Here is a 19969-nt window from a genome sequence, read left to right as displayed (position 1 = left end):
CTTTAAAGATTGCAGTGTGGCGCTAGCTAAACCCTCCTGTTCTTTGGAGGACAGCTTGCGCCTCGACTCACTCCGTGAAGGTATTTCATGTTCGGGGTCATTTGTTTTTTGTATAACCTTGCTTCGTGCAAGTGACAATTGTTGTTGTCTTCTCTGTGAACGTTTTTTTCGCCGTTCTTTTGCCGTTTTGAGATTTAAATTTCTAGCGGAAAGCTAACAAGGAAGTGTTTTAGCACACCACGTGACGCATCTGAATGAATCACGTTGTCAGAAGTTGACACCAGCCAATGAGATTTTGTTTCTTGGTCTAAGACCCTTTTGTACTTTCACAATTGGTTGCTGATACAAAGGAAATGACCATATTTGGATCTGATGAGATTGTGCAGGAGAGACGGAGCTTTCCAACGATATCTCTGATGACATGGTGCAAACAGCGGTCGCGTACTTTATGTTACGTTAGAATGCTAACTTCTGGTGAATTTAGGAGAAATATACAGACACAAATAGACAAACTATAGTAAAATAAACACTTAAATGTGTATTTTGTACGTTTTCCTTCCAAAATCCTGAAAGAAAGCATATTATGGAATCAAAATAGCAAAACATCTCAACATTTACCAGTGTATGAAAAACGATGTTTTTGCCTGCCGTGTCTCGCCTTTAACAAACAATTTATGCGGCTCCTATCGCTGACAGCCGGGCCCGGCCGGGCACCTCCTTTTTTTTCTTTTTTTTTGAAGCGGCCCCCCTCCCCACTTTTGGCAGCACCCGCTGAGAAAAATGAATTCCCGCGGCTATGGCCATGATAGCTTATTTTATTAACACGCTAATTTGATATGAAAATCAATGGAGGCTGAGTTAACTTTGTAGGAAAACCTACCGTCCATGACTGTCCCTGAGCTGTGTTTTATTTGTTAACTTCATATTTTTCTAGGGGTGCACCGAATGGGAAATTCTTGGCCGAAACCGATACCGAAAATAGGAAACAGTTGGCCGAAAACCGAAAGCCGAAAGGCCGAAAATGATTAATAGAAATATATATATATATATATAATGTATATATTTTTTTCCAATGTTGTTCAGCTGCCTGATTATGGAAAAATAAATGATTATGGCAAAACTTAACTTAAATAATAATCACTATTATGGGTCCATAAAACATTTATTCAGCACTTTTGAATGCATACAGTCCATTAATTCCAAGTCAAGTGCATTTTCTTTTCTCTGTAGGATAACTACAACAAAGTGCATTCAGAACAAAGCCAAGGTGCTTTAAACCTGCATAAACATCTAGGCCAGTAGGCCCACAACAAACTAGTGTAAATAAAGACTGTAACAGCCAGGCCTTCAACAACAACAAATGCACCTATAAGTGCATGCATACAAATGTGCAAACTGGATAAATCCACATGAATGTAACTATTTACAAATGAAATTACAATTCAATTTCAAGAATCTGTAAATAAGTAGTAAACATTGTAGAGATAAATAAAGTGAAAACTGGATACAAAATCCACAACCAATTACAAATTAAATTACAATTTCAAGAATCTGCAAATAAGGTGGTCTGTCCTCATGAGCAATGTAAACAACATTGTATCATTTAGATACCGAAAGTACAATATATTGAACACTGTGCTGCTGTCATTTCCCCCTAATGATAACCTGAGATGGTGAATTATAACTCACAATGAAAATTGTTCAGGAAAGTGGGTATAGAGTAGACATGTAGAACTAGATAAGCTTATGATAAGCCAGCCTTGTCTACTTATTAGGGAAAAGTGGGAGGTTCTTTTTAATGAACAGTAGCTTCTCTGCTTTATCAGCCATAAGTCTGTTCCTCTTCTCATCAAGCACATGAGAGGCAGCGCTGAACAGTCTCTCGCTGTCAGTGCTTGTGATTTGATCTTACTCCGCATATTTGTCCGGGTGTTTTGATTTCAAGTGGTGGAGTAATCCCGAAGTGGTGAAAGTCTTTGCAGTTACACCCCCTCGAGAAATGTCAGCTGAACAGGTTTTACAAATCGCAATCCGCGCCTCTTTCTCTGATATTTTTAAATATCTCCAAGCGGCAGACATGTTGGCTGTGAGCCAGCCGCGAGCATGGTCGCGCGCCGTGCTTGTCGCCGCGGTTTGATTACGTCATCACAACAACACGTTAGCTTACCAACGTAACCCTGTTCTCTGACATTCGGTGATATTTTTTCGGTGCTAGAACCCTTTCGGCCGAAAGCCGAAAGGGCCTTTTTAACCATTTTCGGCCGATAATTTTCGGCGGCCGAATATTCGGTGCATCCCTATATTTTTCATTTCCTAAAACATTTATTTTCCTCTCATACTAACAGTGCGGATCATTGAGACAGCGTGTCGTCCAGAGTCTTATCCCGTTTTCCCACTTCCTCTGAGGGGACAGCACGGAGGGGGGGGCATGAAGAAAGACCTGCACCAGCTTCATCCACGCTGGCTTTACTGTTATCACCTGCTCAGTGTCATCTCATTTGACCAAATGTCTTTACATATTATACATTTAATAGATTTTATTATTATCCACCTTCTAGTTTTATTTCCTTTTATTTAAAACATTCTTTGAGACTTCATCTTCTGGTTCAAATTTCAATAAATGTAATTTGTATAATCACTCTTTTGTCTTTATTCTATATGAAAATGTTAGATATTCCATTCAAATCTGTTGATTATTCATATCTTCCTCAGGCTAGGAATAGTATGTCAAATTTGTAATGCTAAATGTATATCATTTTCTCACAGGATATAGAATGAAACAACACCGGTTTTATCCATTGTGTATGAATGCTTCAGCTCTTCAGACCAACATAGTAAGATGTGAGCATGTTCCTAATTGTGTTGGTATGCAGCCTAAGTCTGCTCTGTCCAATAAAGCAAATCTCCCACTTTTATATTGTAGAATTTGTTCAATTAAAGCAGTCTTTAATTGTTTGTCCCAAACATAGGAATATATGCTTTTGAAATGTAACATGTCTTTGAAAAATAATAGTATACAGTTTATATTGTGTATCACCATAGTTTGAAAATACATAAATGTGTTTTTTTAATCTAATAAATAGACAGACAGACACTTTATCAATCCCAAATTGGGAAATTATTTAAGTGTGTTCAGGTATTACAATATTTAAAGTTGGAATAAAGTATGAACTACACATCACAAGTATAATGCACAGCAAGCCATAAGAGAAGTCCGATATGTTCATGAAACTCCCCAGGAGACACCGACACTAACGTGGCCGAGTGGACTCCGGAGTTTGCTGCATGAGTTGCACTGTATGATCTGTGTTGTAGTGGGCTGTCACTCAAAAACTGAGTAGCCACTGGGGACACACTCCTGAAAGTCCCGCCCACCTGGGATGTTTGTGTCAAAATCTCAAACCACAAATGAGGGAGTGCAAACGAGAAAGCTGCAGCGAGAGCAAAAGTCTGATCATTGAGAAAGAAGAAACAAGAACTGCAAACAAAAACCTATGTTAAAACAAAGAAAAAATACTTATAGTTTACATGATTACACAAATGATTGTTTGCAACTTATAGTTTTTTTTAAATGTTATTTTATTTTGCTTGACTTATTTTTTTTTCTTTTAAACTCATAGTTTTGCTTTATTCTGAGAAAGTGTTGCTTTATCTTTATGATACAAAACTAATCCCATAGAAGTCCTCCTCTATCATAAGGCAGATGTAAAAGGGAGAGCCGTAGTCTTGCACGCCTGTTGTTCCATATGAATTTTGAGAAGAGCTGCCTGAGCTTACAAAAAAAGTATTGTGAAAGAGGGAGAGGAATAGACTGAAACAGGTAAAGAAATGTTGGCAGAATAGACATTTTAAGAATATGAATACGGCCTAACATGGAGATGGGCATTGGCATCCATCTATTCGGAGATTCTGTTACTGTATTATGGGGTCATAATTGGAGGGGACAATATTCTCAATTTCCGGGACATTTTTTATTCCTAGGTATATAAAACCCTCCTGAGTAGCTGAAAAGGGGGTGAGTATCCCTGAGTATCTTATTTGAGTTTATAGCTCTATCCAATTGCATTTTCTTTATTCTCCATGCAAGAAGCTTGCCAGCTTTGTCATCTTGGTCATAGTAAGATTGCTTTAACCAAAGGAGGTTTGCTGCAATTTTACTAGCAGGTAGCTCTTTATACTTAGCTCTCAACAGAAGGAGCGCTTTATGTTTCTCTGGTATATCATTTTGGTATAGGTCAAGTTCCAGAGTTTTAATTTGAGCCTCAAGGTTGGTTAACTCTTTAGTGAGCTTTTGATTTTAAGCTTGTATAGCTAATCATCACGCCCCTACTGAAGGCTTTAAATGCTTCCCATCTTATGCCTGCACTAGTCTGACCTGTGTTCATACAAAAATAATTATCAATATTATTACCAAGAAATTCTACAAATGTTGGGTCTTGTAACCATTTGGTTTGGAGGCGCCACCTAGAAGGACACCAAACAAGCCTCGGTATATGGAGGGTTAATGAGATGGGTGCATGATCGGACAATACTATGCTGTCATAACTGCATTCATTCACATGTGATAATAAGGCCATGGAGATCAGAAAGTAGTCAATACGTGATGACTTCTTATAAGTACCTGAATAACATGAGAAATGTTTTTTTGTAGGATGTAGCTTTCTCCAGACTTCAATTAAATTAAGATCGTTTATAGATTGAAGCAGCACCTTTCTAGCTTGCGGATGAGAAACATCAATGCCTGAGGAGTGGTCCTTCTCATGGGTCCAGCACAAAGTTATAGTCTCCGCCTATTATATATTGTCCAGGAATAGAGGATACAGTAAGAAATAAATTCCTAAAAAAGCCATGATTATCCTCGTTAGGTCCGTAAACATTGACCAGTGTAATTTGAGTCTCTAATATCTTTCCTTGCAAAATAATGTATCTTCCTGCCGGGTTAATTATTTCATGGCTAAGTCTGAATGGGATTGATTTGTGGATCAAAATAATAACCCCTCTGGCCTGCGAGCTAAATGGGGCTGGAAAGACTTGTCCAGGCCATCTTTTTTTAACTTTAGTAATATCAGTTAAATGGGACTCTTGAATAAAAACGATGTGTGATTTTAGAAGTCCAATTCTGCCTAATACCTGTTTTAGCTTAACAAGCTTATTCAATCCTCTCACATTCCAGGATGTGATCTTTATGTCTGTTTTACCTGCCATTTAGTGTGGAGTGAATTGTATAGTGTAACACCACAGGGATATATCTATTAGCTACTGCTCTTTTTATCAAAATAGAGAAACAGAAAATAAATGAATACCAACAACAGTAGGATAATTATACCATATATACAATAAGCAAGACACCCTGAATATCCCCCCTGAACTTCCCTAAAACCCCCTAGGCAACTAAAGATTTTGGTTACTCTAGTCTACATGCTTGATCCTCATAGTGAGGGCAGCGTAGCGCAGAAACGTGGAGACTCTCATACTTCCGTAGGCTCCAGCAATATTAAACATTTAGACCACTTGCCAATCTTTCAGAACAAGAGAGCAGAGCGATACAAATAAAATAGTACAATAAAAAGCCTTTTATTGGATCGAACCATGGACATTCTTTTTTTCTTTCTTTTTTTAAATGAATAATAATAGCATATATACTGTATATTCATACATACACACACACATACACATATATATATATATATATATATATATATACTGTATATACATACACATATACAATACACATATACATTCATGCTCAAGATCATCTGTAGTTAGAGAATTCACTGAACAACCATGATCCCGTCACAAACAGACAAACCTGAATAATAATGTGAAAGGGTTTGTACTTTAGATGGAAATTAAATAACTGAAACAGGAATGTCTTTCAGCCGATAACATAAAGTCGTTATTACGAAGATTTACCTCGTTGTAGCAAGTCCATGGTGTCAAAGCCTCTGTTTAGCTAAACGTTCTAGCTTGGCACTGGCGTGGGCCTTGCGTCCTTCTGTAGCTTTTGGACAAAGTTCTCTGTGTCGGGGACCGTGTTGAAGGAGTGTCGCTGTACGTCTTGTGTTACTACCAAGACAGCCAGGTAGAACATCCCGTAGCGGAGCCCCATGGATTGTAGCTGCTTTTTCACTGCCTCGAAGAGTTTCTGTTGCCGGTGAGTCTCCGCTGAGTGGTCTGGATATAATCTGACGTTGTGATTTTCAAAACGCACTGTTCCCTGTCACCGGGCTGCTCGCATAGCGTTTTCCTTGTCTCTGTAGTTAAGGAACCTCACAATTACCGCCCTTGGTTTCGGGTCCTGTCCAGCGATTAGACGTCCTATTCAGTGTGCTCTCTCAATAACGGGCGGTATGAAAAAAGTGTCGGTGCCCAGGGCTCTAGGTAGCCATTGCTCCAAAAAAGCACACACGTCTTGACCCTCAGCTTTTTCAGGCAAGCCGATGAGCCTCAGGTTGTTGCGACGGTCCCTATTTTCCTGGTCTTCCACCTTCATTGGCTAGCTAGCAGCAGCTGAGCTAGCTTTAGCTTGCGAGATTGACGTTTTCGATGCTGCAGGGGTCTGTGGACCTGCTTTATGAGGTCTTTCTGGCATAATGTTGACAGGTAATCTTTTGTTTAAGATAATGTGTATTTAAAGGAAGTTGTGGTCTTCTGAATAATTAATTCAATATATTAGCTTCGGAGCCTCATGGAGATGCGTCTCACCAGCACTGCGCCATAACCGGAAGTCCAACTTTGTATTATTAGTGTAGGACACTTATGTATGTACAACATCTGAAGATGTGTAGTTTTATTCATGTCTTCAAATAATTTTACAGCATATTGCTGTATTATTTCAGAATCAGTATTTACATTCTTATATTCAAAGAAAATCAGTAATATCTTTAAAAACTACAAATCCTTTTATATCAGCTGTGCACCGTTATGGTGTAAATATAATATAATCTATGAATTAGATCAAATGTAAAAGTCAGTCGAATTAGTGTTGATACTGCAGGGAGACGTATTGTGTGAAGAGAAAGCTGATAATAGAGAGCCGCAGTGACGCGTCGTAAAACCCGGAAGTAAGTTAGCATTTTTAGCACTTCCGGTTCCTTCCTCAAAAAGCAATGCATTTTTTCCATAGGGTTTTGGAAAATAGCTCGAAATAAGGTCTGTGGTTGACACAAATTTAAGAGGTAATTGACGTTTTGTTCTACGACATTAAATACATCAGCAGTGACCCCACTGGGGATTTTTGAAGAGTTTACGTGTCTGAAAAACGATGGTTGTTACCGAATGGCTGAATAGGACTACAGAAATTGTCGAGGCCGTTGTACGTCATTACGCCGAACACGTAAACACTCCCGCTAAGTTTGTTTCCCCCTGTGTTCTGCTTAAAAGCAAGTACCTGCCTATCTTTAGTATCTGTATATCTATATCTGACCATTAGAATCTGTATTTTTGAAATTGTCGTTTTTAACACCGTAGTTTTACAAATTATAGAATAATTAATTACCAGTGTTTTCCAATTTTACTCGGCAGTCCGTTTCGTTGGCTAACGTCAGCTAAAGCTAGCGCTACTAGTTAGCTACGCAATGGTTTGTTGCTTTGCTCCGGGTTGCAGCCACAGGTCTTCGCATGAAACGTGCTTGTTCTATCGTTTCCCGGCCAATGTTTTCCAAAGGAGAGTCTGGATTCGTGCCATGAGGTAAGCTGACGTTACATTTTTGTCCATGTCACGGTGAAATGTAAATAATGGGTAGTGACTGTATCGCCGTTATAGAGATGGCGCTGCTGAAAAGACCGCAACACAAGTAAAGATAATGAATACATCCTATTAAAACCTGTGTGGCTTGTATGATAAGTCTTATTAGTACAAGCAGCATAACGTTTCACCATGTAACTAAAGATTGTAGTCAGGGAAATCAGTTTGACATATTGAACTAATAACAAATCACCTCTGGCTGGCAGAGAACTCTCTGCTCCATAGCTTCTCTTGGACGTGAAATCACATGTACATTTTACATTTATATTCAATTTAATATTCCATCCCTCACATACTTTTGTATATATAATAACTTATATTTTGTTTTTCTTGTTATGCTGCTGCAACACAAACATTTCCCAAATTGGGATCAATACAGTAATATCTTATCTTAATTAATTAAGAAATATAACTATTATAATTGGTGTAGCAGCTGACACCTATTTTCAATATGGATTAATCTACCATTTATTTCTTTAGTTCAATTTTCATCTATAAAAATGTCAAAATAGTGAAAATGTTCACGAGACTTATCAAAGTGCAAGGTTATATCTTTAGATGTTCTGTTTTAGCCTATGTACTGTATGTCTTAATGCTCTTACAGTATATGTGACGGTGTGACTTCCATGAAACTATATTTTATATCTTCCCACCAGACGAGCTGACAGAAAACCTAACACTCTAACAACCACAACATTGCAAAGGCGAGTAAATGTAAACTAAAAACAATTCACAATTTTATTATTTCTTCTTCTTTCTTGCAGTGAGGTGAAGCTGACCTTGCACTTGGTGCCAGTAAGGATGTTCCTCAGGCAGGCTGAATGTTTCTCCTTCCTTACTGACAAAGAAGCCCTTGATTTGCAATGCTTCACTAATTGTCATTTCCCTTGCTCCGTAGGGACACTTTACCTCAAGCACAGCGGAAGACCCTACCAGACCATCTGGAGATGCCCCCAACATTCCTGATTGGGAGAGCCACAAATCTGACTCATGGACCTGCATCTGAGTTGCAGTGGTGAATGCCCTGACGCCCTCACATTCATTCATAGTCCCCCACTGTACAGACAAAACACTATCAAGGGCCTGTTGTTGCCTTAGCACCCTGGCAATAAAGGAAGCAGTCACACGCTTTGACCTCAGGACAGCTCCAAAGTTGCTGGCAGTCAACCTTCCTTTCCTGAACAAATGCCAGTTTTGGTTGGTTCGCTGACCAGTGGTAGCCACCTGAATTGCCCTCTGTTGCTCTTCAGACAATGCCATGCTTGCCACAATTGCCTCAGGTCCCTGATGCCCAACAGATTTGATCATTTCAGGAACAGTAAGTGTTTCCAAGCTGTAGTGTTCCTCTTCTGGCTCGGGGGAGAGAAGCCAAGAAATTCCTGAGAACCTGCCCCCGAGTCTGTCCCTCAGCCAGTCACGATCTTCGGAGGTAGGCTCTCTTGTCAGCGGGTTAAATTAGTTATTGGTTTCAACAGTCACATTAAAACAGTTACTAAATCAGCTTACTATCACCTAAAGAACATATCTAGGATTAAAAGACTAAAGTCACAGCAGGATTTGGAAAAACGTGTCCATGCTTTTATCTTCAGTAGACTGGACTACTGCAATGGTGTCTTCACAGGTCTCACTAAAAAATCTATTAGAAAGCTGCAGCTGATTCAGAACACCGCTGCTCGAGTCCTCACTAACACTAAGAAAGTGGATCACATCACTCCTGTTCTGAAGTCTTTACACTGGCTTCCTGTGTGTCAAAGAATAGATTTCAAAATACTGCTGCTGTTTATAAAGCACTGAATGGTTTAGGACCAAAATGCATTTCTGACCTCCTGCTAAATGATGAACCATCCAGATCTCTCAGGTCTTCAGGGACTGGTCAGCTTTCTGTCCCCAGAGTCAGAACTAAACATGGTACTGCAGTGTACAGTTATTATGCTCCAAATATCTGGAACAAACTCCCAGAAACCTGCAGGTCCGCTGCAACTTACTACTTTTAAATCCAGGGGGAAGACTTTTCTTTTTGCCGCTGCTCTTAATTGAACTATTAATATCTTAGACTGCACTGTAACTTTTATCCATGTATTTTTTCTTTTAATGTTTATTTTATTAGCTTTTCTTTTTAATGACTGATTTTAAATGCCATTTTCTTAATGTCTTTCATTTTTTGTAAAGCACTTTGAATTGCCTTGTGTTGAAAAGTGCTATATAAATAAACTTGCCTTGCCTAATAAAGATTTCATGTGACACATAAAATTGATTTGTTGATGGGAATTAATGTGAATAAATTAACTCGGTCTTAAAAGGTTAACGGTACTCTTGCTATCACTACTCACCGACACTATAAACCTTGTCCCTCATGCTAGCCCTGACAACACCGGTAAGCACACCTTCATCTAGGCTGCACTGTAACGTGTCCTGACTTGTAGTGGTTCTCTCCTCTATCTACACTCTTCTTGTCATCTTTGTAAAACGATATCAGACTGGTAATTGACACAGCCATGACTTCTAGTTAAATTCAGTGTGGCTAAAATGAAAAGCTTTGTTAAAATATGCAAGCACGCGAAAGTCAAATTCAGCTTTATTGTCAAAAATTCTACATGTGTTATACATCCAGAAATATCGAAATATCGTTTCCCACAGTGTGACATGTATACATAAAACAAAAAGGGCCTAGATAAACGTGGTATACATTAAACAAAACGGGCCTAGATAACCGGGGTATACAGTTTAAAATGTTAATATATTTAAAGTTTTCAAAGTGCAGTTTCAGTGCAAGTCAGTTGAAACGATCTTAAGTTGGCGTGACGTTGAAGTCGTGCGACCCTGCTGCTGTACTGGCTTGTATTTCGTTTATAGCATAACGTTAGCATTTTGCTTCTGCCGACTAGATTTATTATTCAAAAATTATAAAAGTAGGGTTGACATGTGGATATTATCCGGCTGAACAAAACGTGATCCATCTCTTAAATATGTGTCAACCACAGACCTTATTTCGAGCTATTTTCCAAAATCCTATGGAGAAATTGCATTGCGTTTTAGACGAAGGAACCGGAAGAAGTTTACTTCCGGGTTTAAGGACGCGTCACTGCGGCTCTCTATGAGATGGTGACAGAGTAGGCTACATTATCCGAGCTGAGCAGATCTTTACGTTACTCAGGAGCGCGGGAGAAGCACCGAGTGAGGGACTAATGATGGCGATGGTTATGCGGGGATTACCCGAAAAATACAAGCCGTTCACTCTAATGGTGGTGACACACGGTGACAGTGAAGTAACGTTGGGACAGTTCAAGGCGAAGTTGAGGAACTTCGAGGCCTCAGAAGATTCAGCCCCAGCCTCAGACGAGACGAGCGAGAGGGTGCTGAGGGTCCAAGCAGCAACAAAGAGAAAGCCCGCCAAACGATTCATCCCCGATGGCGACGGAGAACACGTCGGCGCATGTTGGCGATGCGGAGAGAAAGGCCATTGAAAAGATGACCGCAGAAAGAAAGTCTGGTGTAGCTTTTGTAAAAGCAAAGGGCACACAGACAACGCGTGCACAAAGAAGGACCGTGGTGATGCCGCTCGGTGCGCGAGCATGCCAGGTGGTACCGGAGAAGCTGCGGGAGGAGATGACTACACCCTCAAAGTGCGAGCTGAAGAGACCAGCCTACAGAGACAACAACTACAGATCCACAGAAAAGGATTGATCGTGGACACGGGAGCGTCGTCCCACATCATCAACGATAAGAAGAAATTCAAGATTTTTGACAGCACCTTCAAGCCGGAGAGACACAGCATGGAATTGGCAGACGGGAGGTGCACCTTCGGGGTGGTGCAAGGCAGAGGAGAAGCAGAGATGTGTCTGATAGACAGCGAGGGACTACGGTGTAAAGTGACTCTGAAGAACGCACTATACATCCCATCGTACCCCCAACAACTCTTTTCGGTGAAGTCTGCTACAGCTAACGGCGCCAAGGTGTTCTTTGACGAAGGTAAAGATGCTCTGATTTTACCGGATGGTACCAGGTTTGACATTTACGTATGTAAGAAAATGTACTATTTGCAAACAGAGTGTGATGTTGAAGATAAGTGTCATGTCAGCCATGATCTCCAAACGTGGCATGAGATTATGGGTCACTGTAATTATGAGGATGTTTTAAAGCTGCAGGATGTAACTGTAGGTGTGCATATTAAGGGTACAGAGCGTAAGCCTGATAAAGATTGTACAGTATGCATAGAGGGAAGGTTTACCCAAACGAGAAACAGAGATCTGACCGATAAAGCAAACACACCACTTGAGTTGGTGAACACTGATCTAGCCGGTCCAGTTAATAACGAGTCCATAAATGGCTTCAAGTATATGCACTCATTTACAGATGTGTGTAAAGGGGCAGTGTTTGTTTATTTCCTGAAAGCGAGGAGTGACTAGACCCTCCAGAAAAACGCGATTCTGCGATCGCAGAATTTCCCGCATAATCAGCAAAATCCCGCAGATTTTTAAAAGTCCGCATATTTATCAAAAGGCCGCATAATCCCCGCATTTTTCCACACAAAGTTGAGAAAAATAAATAAAAAAGTTAACTCGTCTTGACGAGTAGTGATGATGACGCAACGTCATCAGCCCGCGCATCACAGAAGGCAAACACCCTCGTGTGAAGGTGTGGAATTCACACACCAAGATGAACAAATCGAATCCATCACATTTACCCTCGAACATTTTAGCTAAAGACCGGGCAAAGCAGTACCCCAATGTCTTGCACGAAAGTGGGGGGAAACTGTTCTGTACCCCGTGCAACTGTGTGTTGGAGCATAAAAGGAAATCGACTGTGAATACCCACTTCGATTCGCTCAAACATTCAAAAATGGTTTCTGCTGCGGACAAGAAAGCCAAGCAACTCACGCTCACAGAGGCTTCAACCTCCAAAACCCTTTCGAGGGTTGCAAGAAACGAGGTGAGTAGCCTACAATATTGAAGCTGGTCAGATAACGAACGAGTAAATGAAAACAGAATGAGGAGGAGGAGGAGGAGGACGTGTGTGTGTGTGTGTGTGTGTGTGTGTGTGTGTGTGTGTGTGTGTGTGTGTGTGTGTGTGTGTGTGTGTGTGTGTGTGTGTGTGTGAGCTTGCTTCTAGTATGCTTGTTTATCATAGCAACTCTTTAAAAGTGCTCCCTTTCATTCAGTAGTAGCCTAGTAACAGGGTGCGGGAGAATAATCGCCTTTTTTCCGCTTCCCGCATATTTCACAACTGTTCGCAACTTTCCGCATATTACGCAACTTCCCGCAATTTTCCCGCATAAAATCACATAAAAACCCCGCATTTTTATCGCATAATCAAGGATTTTAGCCCGCATAATCAATGATTTTAGCCCGCGTAATTAAGGATTTTGGCCCGTGTTTTTCTGGAGGGTCTAAGTGACGCAGTTCAAGCCACTGAGAAGTATCTGGCAGATGTAGCTCCCCAGTGTTCAAATTACCCATTTGCTTTCGGGGGAGTCCTATTTTTCAGTGCACATCCTGCTACTAAATATACCACGCGTACGCTCTGTTGACTGGCGCAGCAGCGCGGATTCGATCAATTGCTATAAAATCACTCTGCTACTACTACAGACGGTGTCACTACGCCGGCGGCTGTGGCCGTTGTTGAAGCCTCTTCAGGCTCCGCATCGGCAGGCCTCTCCCTCGGTGTGGAGCTGTCAAACTCGACCCTAACGCCGCTTACAGCCGGCCAACTAAAAGTTGTTTTCCGTTCACGTTGTCATTTTTAGACTCCTTTGCTTCTTTGCTTGTGAATCCAAAAGCTGCGAGGCATGGCTGTTTTCGTTTTGCCATATTTTTTTATCACAAAGCCAGAGTTAAAAAAATATCAATATGAACATTTCAAATACCACGCCGGTATCGCCACCGTAACCATAGCAACGTAAGTAGCGTAAAGAATGCAGCGCCGCCACGATGGCAACACCCAGAAATATTCACAAATATATAAAACAAATATTCAGAAACTGTAATGAACAATAACTATTATTTATTTCAAGAACTTTTATTTACAGAAACTCAACATTTCTAATCTGTGTGACACAAATATGCACGATTGTTTTGGGCTCCCCCTATTTATCTCAAAGTCGGCCTTCAGGGGAGCTCCCTCCCTCTTCGGGGGATCCAAGCTCCCCTGGCTCCCCCCCATTTCGAACAGTGGGGACTGTGAAATGCATTAGATCAGATAATGGCATCGAGTTCACTAGTAAGGAGTTAAAGACTCTATTGAGAAAGAACAAGATCAGACATGAGACGACTTGTCCTTATTCCCCACATTAAAACGGGACAGCTGAAAGAGAAGGACGCACTCTTTTTGAAATGGCCAGGTGTATGCTTATTGACAGTGATCTGCCTAAAAACCTGTGGCACTATGCCATTCAGGAAGCAGCTCATACCAGAAACCGGTGTTTTAATAAGCACACGGGCACTACGCCATATTCAGCACGGACAGGGAAAAAGTGTAACTGCATAAGTTTGAAGCAGTGTGTTATGCCAGTGCATGACATTAAGGATTTTGGGAGATGGCCCTGTGGGCCATCTAAGCTAATTTACAGATGGCCCTGAGCCCAATAGAGATTGCCCTGAAAAATGCGCGCGGACGAAATGGCACAAAGGGTTTGGGGGGGCTCCCCCTAGAAAATTTAGATTTTTGCAGGTCTTAGATGCTGTCTGGTGCATTCTCTCGACTGAATTATAAGATGAAACACCACAATATTATATTGTACAATACAATTGTTTTTTTCTTCATTTCACTTGTTTGTTTGTTCTTGTTTGTGTTTGCTCGCTTGCATGCCCTGCATAGCTATAAGAAATACTTAAGTTGTTGGTCAAGACACTTTCCATCAGATGAAGGCAAATGCCTTCCCAGATGTAAAAAAGTAGAAAACATTACATTCAGTTGAAACTGCCAAAACAAACATTATTTACACTATTATGGCCCCTGTTAAAAATGTTTGTAATGTTATCTACTAGGGGTGTGCATTGGCACTGCCCTCACAATTCAATTCGATTACGATTCACCAGGTAACGATTCGATTCGATTCGATTCTACGATGCATTGCGATGCATTGCGATGCATCACAATTCTACTGCACACAACAAGGGACTTTTTTCGTGAGTCATGAGGCAATACAAGCAGTCAGATAGGATAGATTTTATTGGCTGCTATGTGTGTATTATCACTCTCCTGCATCTTTGACATAAATGTCATTAAATAAAATTAAATAATAATAAAAAATGGTACAGGGTATTGGATATGGCATTTTCAAACCTGAAAAAAAAGAAAACATAAATCACTGCTTTGAATAAGAAATGTTTCTCTTCTCTCTGCTTTAGAACCATTTGAAATTGAATAGAGCAATTACAGCCAATATTGTCCAGCAGTTATTTTACACACAATAAAATAGACGCTCTACAACAGGTCACTTCCTGAACTCCTGTGCAAACAGTAATCAGTCACACTATTGTAACAACAACCAACCACCCAGGCACCCAGCAATAAAAATACTCAGTGCAACACACAGTAACCACTTATTACTGTGAAACTTTTTTCAAGTAGTAAAGTCAAGTGCAACTTTTTTCAACAAAACAACAGCTTAGCAGCTTTAAGACAATGACAACAATTATATACCTGAGATGAGAATCCTACCTGGCAATCACATCAGCTGCATACAACAAAATATCAAGATGAGAAATATATTGTAATGTAAACCAAAAATAAAGTGTGTAGGCTTAGGCTACTACCAAATTTGTGCAAACAACTTCTTCCATCTGAGTTCAACATCACCATCATAAACAATCCGTTTCAGAGTGAGGAAATATATAGTTTGACCTAAGCCTACATCATAACTTCTCACTGTTCAGCATTTGGGAATTTCAAGGTTCTTGTGCAAAAACACAAGCTGATCAACATGGTCCGGTTTGAGAGCGCTTCTTTTTGCAGTGATAATATCTCCTGCAGTGGAGAATACTCTCTCTGCTGACACACTTGTCCCTGGGATGCACAAGTATCTCTTTGCCAACCTAGAGAGGAGAGGAAATGTGCCCTTATGGCGATGCCACCAGTCCAAGGGATCCTCAGAGAGAGGTGCAGCTGGAGATCTACAGTACAATTCCATTTCCTCGTCAGCACTGGCATCGGCGGTCTTACTCTGTCCTGCAGGTTCACTGATGTCATTGAAAGCAGCTCCCAGCAAACTCACAAGCAGCGATGACGAGGCTCTTCTTTTGGGGGCAGAGGGGCCTGCTAAGTCAGACACATTGTCATCCACGGACAGCAACTCTTCATTGGTTCCTGAACTTCCTGTTCTGCCAGGCGCTTCATCTTCTGTCCTACGTCTCCTCTCATACTGTGTTTGAACAAAATAAATAAGAGCAAAAAACAGCAGTTAGCAGCACTTTCTCAGCCAATGCTGCAGCTCACATCACAACAGATAACTATTTTTCTCAGTCTTAACATTTTACTGACTATGCAGCTGCTTATTTAACATTACATTGTTATTACAATTGAATTGAAAGATATTCCATAAGTTTTACAAGTAGAAATTCAATTACCTCCAGGGATGCAGCCTCTGAAGTCACTCCTGCGTAGACATCTAATCTCTCCTCTTCTGTCAGGAAAGGTAACCCCTTAAAGCGAGGATCCAGGGCAGAGGATGTATGAAGGATCTTCTTCTCTGCCCCACTGTTGTACCTCTTAAGGAGATCTGTTTTGATGGCATTCTTCACATCCCGGATCAGTGGTTGGTCTCCAATAGTGTCTGACATGTTATGGAGGAGTTGGGCATATACTGGTGCAATGAGGCTGACTGTAGGACTGCTCTCCTCTGACATAAAAACAGTGGCATCCTTCACTGGTTTTAATGTCTTCACTGCTTCCTCCATGTTAGCCAGATCTGCTCTGCTGAGAGTGACGATGTCACTTTCATCTACATTTAGGGCAGGCGACAGCAGTGTGGCATGCACTGCAGCTTGCAGTTGCAAAAACCTCTCCATCATATCGTGAGCACTATTCCACCTTGTGGCGACATCAGTTATTAGTTTCAGTGGACTTGTCAGTTTAAGAACAACCCTCTGGTTTTCTTCAAGCAGGTGCTTTGCCTTTGTGCTGCGGTGGAAGTATGCTGAGATGCGTCGGACTCTGCCCAGAAGCCTGGAGACCGTCGGTAGCTTAAGCGCCCGCTGCGCAGCGAGGTTCAACGTATGCGCGAAGCATTTAACATGAGGGAACTTCCCAATTTCAGCAGCACTTATCATATTAGCGGCGTTGTCCGTCACCAGCACAACACTTTTATCTGTTAGCTGCCATTCCTCAACAACATCCAAGAGTAGCCTCGCCATATGAGCACCAGTGTGGCTCTCATAAACTGCTCTCGTCTGCAGCACATGTGATGCAATCTGCCAATCCTCGCTAATATAATGTGCCGTTATGGTTACATAGGACTCTGTTGCGACTGAAGTCCAGGCGTCACTTGTAATGGCTACACGACTGGCTTTACACATGGATTCCATTACCTTTGCTTTGGTTTCTTTGTATATTGCGGGAAGCGCAGAATCCGTGAAAGTAGCTCTTGTCGGTAGCTTATACCGGGGCTCAAGTGTTTTAAGCATGTGGCGAAACCCCACATTTTCTACCACAGAATAGGGTCGTAGATCTTTCGCTATGAAACATGCCACCGATCGTGTGATCCTCTTTGCTCTCTCAGAGTTGTGTGGCAACGTTGACACTAGCGACTCGTCAATTCTTGGCTGGGATATATCAACTTTTTGTGTTGCTTTTGAAGCCAACTCAGGATGCCAGCGATCAACATGATTTGTGAAGTTAGTTGTGTTGCCAACGTGCTTGATTTTAGTGTGGCAGGTTTTACACACCGCGTAAGTCTTGTCTAGTTTCCCATTTACTTCGTAGAATCCAAAATGTGCCCAGATGTCAGCTTTCCACGCTTTGGGTGCGTTTTTAATGGTCCGTCTATCGTGGTCATCTCCCTCCGCCTCAGCCATCTTGATTAATGTTGTTATGATGCCGCCGGAAGTAATTGAAACTTCGCGGGGCAATTGTTCTGTCACTAGTTTGGAGTTTAACACAGTTTTAAACTGGAGTTGTAGTTTAAAACTCCAAACTAGCGACAGAGCAATTGCCCCCACAACTTTCCACTGGAGGCCAGAAAACATAATCGATTATGGCACTTTGCCGCATCGATGCTGAATCGTGCATGCCCCGCATTGCGATGCATCGCCGAATCGATTATTGTTGACACCACTATTATCTACTGTAAGTTGGTCGAACGAATGCCTCCTCATCCGGAAGATGACCAAGCAGACCCGAGCAGAAGTCGAGAAGAGTCGAGCGCATCCGCGAAGCACACAAAATGGCAACGTCAGAGTTCCCGTTAGCCGGCAAATCTAAATCTCTTCGGTCAAAATGAGTTCCCTTTAGCGCAATACCGCTTCAGTTGCGCCACTTATGTCAATCAATCAATCAATCAATCAATGTTTATTTATAAAGCCCAATATCACAAATGTTACATTTGTCTCAGTGGACTTCACAGTTTGTACAGAATATCAGTATGACAATACGACACCCTTATGTGACAGACAAGAGTAGTCAATTCTAATGTCTAACACTTAATGTGAAAAAATAGATGTCCTGTATGGGTTGATTGTGCGTTGATCTGTTGGTAATGCCTCGGGGTTCCGGTCGGCATGTAAACAAACGCATAATGCTGCGCTATACTTTGTGGCCTCACCCAGTTGCATAGCGACACTTATTGTTTAGGTGTCTTTTAATAATCAGGTAGTCATATTAGCTAGAACTAGCTGGATCTGATCAATATGGACATAAACACGAGTGAAGTCTAATCTGACGGGAGAGAGAGATCAGCAGCTGCTGACGAGTCGACACGCAGCTCTGCATGATCACCTGCTGCGGTGAGCGGACAAAACACACTTCAGGTTAGAATATCACACGTAGCTATTTAAATCACTTCTCAAACTACCTAAACTCATGGGCGCGGGAAGGGGGGTGCTGAGGGCGCTGCAGCACCCCCTAGCGGCAGGCAGGGGGTGCGGAGCTCCCCTGTCTGAATTATTATTTGACGGTTATTGCTGCTCCCGCTGTGCATAATCTGTGTAATATGTAGCCAATAAATTCCACATTGTTGGTAAAATAATATTTTGGCCTGCCCCGAATGTTTTTTCTGTAGCCCCGGACAATTCTACCTCAATAATATAATACATTAACCGTGCTTTACGTGAACCATATCAAGACACTAGAAAGGACGGCAGGAATGTAATTTCCCGTGTTCAGTGAATGCAACAGAGGCAAGACACCAGACCAATCAGAGAGTTGCATGGAAATAAAAGTGTGCTTGTGTCATTCAAGCTCGCGGCTCTGTGTGTGTGCGGAAATAGCGCATTTAGTGTGTGTGAGAGAGGGGGAGAGAGAGAGGGACCGGTGCCAGCAGCAGGGACCGTGTTGTTAGCATCTGGTTAGCTAGCTGCACTAACGGACATCCGGAGCTGTTTGTTCCACAACAAGCTGGAGGAGAGCTCTCCTCTCAGACTGAGAGGCTCAGGTGAGCTAAAGGACTTTCTGAGTGTTTAGATAGTTAACTTTAGTCTAAGTTATCTCAGTGGGTCTCAAACGGTTCGGTCAAAAATTATTCAAAAGATTATTTCCGCGGCACAACTTCATATGATCATTGTAGTTATAAAAAAAAAAAAAGAGAATAAAGGAAAAACAGTTATAAAATACTATATGGCAGTAAAACAAGAATACAGTTTGAAAGGGGAGTGATTTGTAAAATATCCATAAAGAAAAAGAACATCTGCTTACAGTTGTGTTTCATCTGGGTGTTGAGAGATGTATCCATAGATATCTTAATGTTGCTCTCAAAGTGCACCAGATTGATGCTTTTAACTTCAATATTTAAAAAAAATCTTCCCGGGGGAGCATCCCCCCGGACCCCCCTAGAGGAGGTGAGGTCCGCTCCCCACTCGTAAAAAATAGCACTTTACCCCTGCCTATATACCGTGAGCTGATTATCGAGCCTTCATTGTAACAGTCGCGGGTTTACTGTGTGTTTGCCTGTGGGGAGTTTTTTTGTGCGTGCTCTATAGTGCCCGTAATAGTGTTCACTGGAGTCCAGCACCTCAGCACCCCCACTGAAAATACCTTCCCGCGCCTCTGCCTAAACTAGTTATATATATGTTT

The 19969-nt window shown here is 41.5% G+C and overlaps 2 protein-coding genes and 1 long non-coding RNA gene across 3 annotated transcripts in view; 1 reads left to right on the top strand and 2 right to left on the bottom strand.

The window, feature by feature from the left end:
* Nucleotides 1-6048, bottom strand: part of LOC307041372 (uncharacterized protein) — a 43191-nt gene extending 37143 nt beyond the window's left edge. Inside the window, exon 1 of the mRNA XM_079684733.1 lies at nt 5914-6048. The gene's annotated coding sequence lies outside the window, so the exon portion shown is untranslated. The remainder of the gene's footprint in view (nt 1-5913) is intronic.
* The window catches only part of LOC307038538, a 295724-nt gene that overhangs the window by 49195 nt on the left and 226560 nt on the right, over nt 1-19969 (top strand). The window lies entirely within an intron of this gene.
* LOC307040763 (E3 SUMO-protein ligase ZBED1-like) lies at nt 14897-18009 on the bottom strand. Its single transcript, XM_079683889.1, has 2 exons — nt 16312-18009; nt 14897-16106 (listed from the first exon to the last, which is right to left on the bottom strand). The coding sequence occupies exons 1-2, from the start codon at nt 17926-17928 to the stop codon at nt 15618-15620; spliced, it is 2106 nt and encodes a 701-aa protein (XP_079540015.1). The 5' UTR covers nt 17929-18009; the 3' UTR covers nt 14897-15617.

This window comes from Notothenia rossii (genome assembly GCF_949606895.1).
Source record: "Notothenia rossii genome assembly, chromosome: 5".
In the NCBI taxonomy this organism is placed as follows: Eukaryota; Metazoa; Chordata; class Actinopteri; order Perciformes; family Nototheniidae; genus Notothenia; species Notothenia rossii.
Note: the sequence above shows the minus strand (reverse complement) of the source record. Positions and strands in the feature narration are given on the sequence as shown.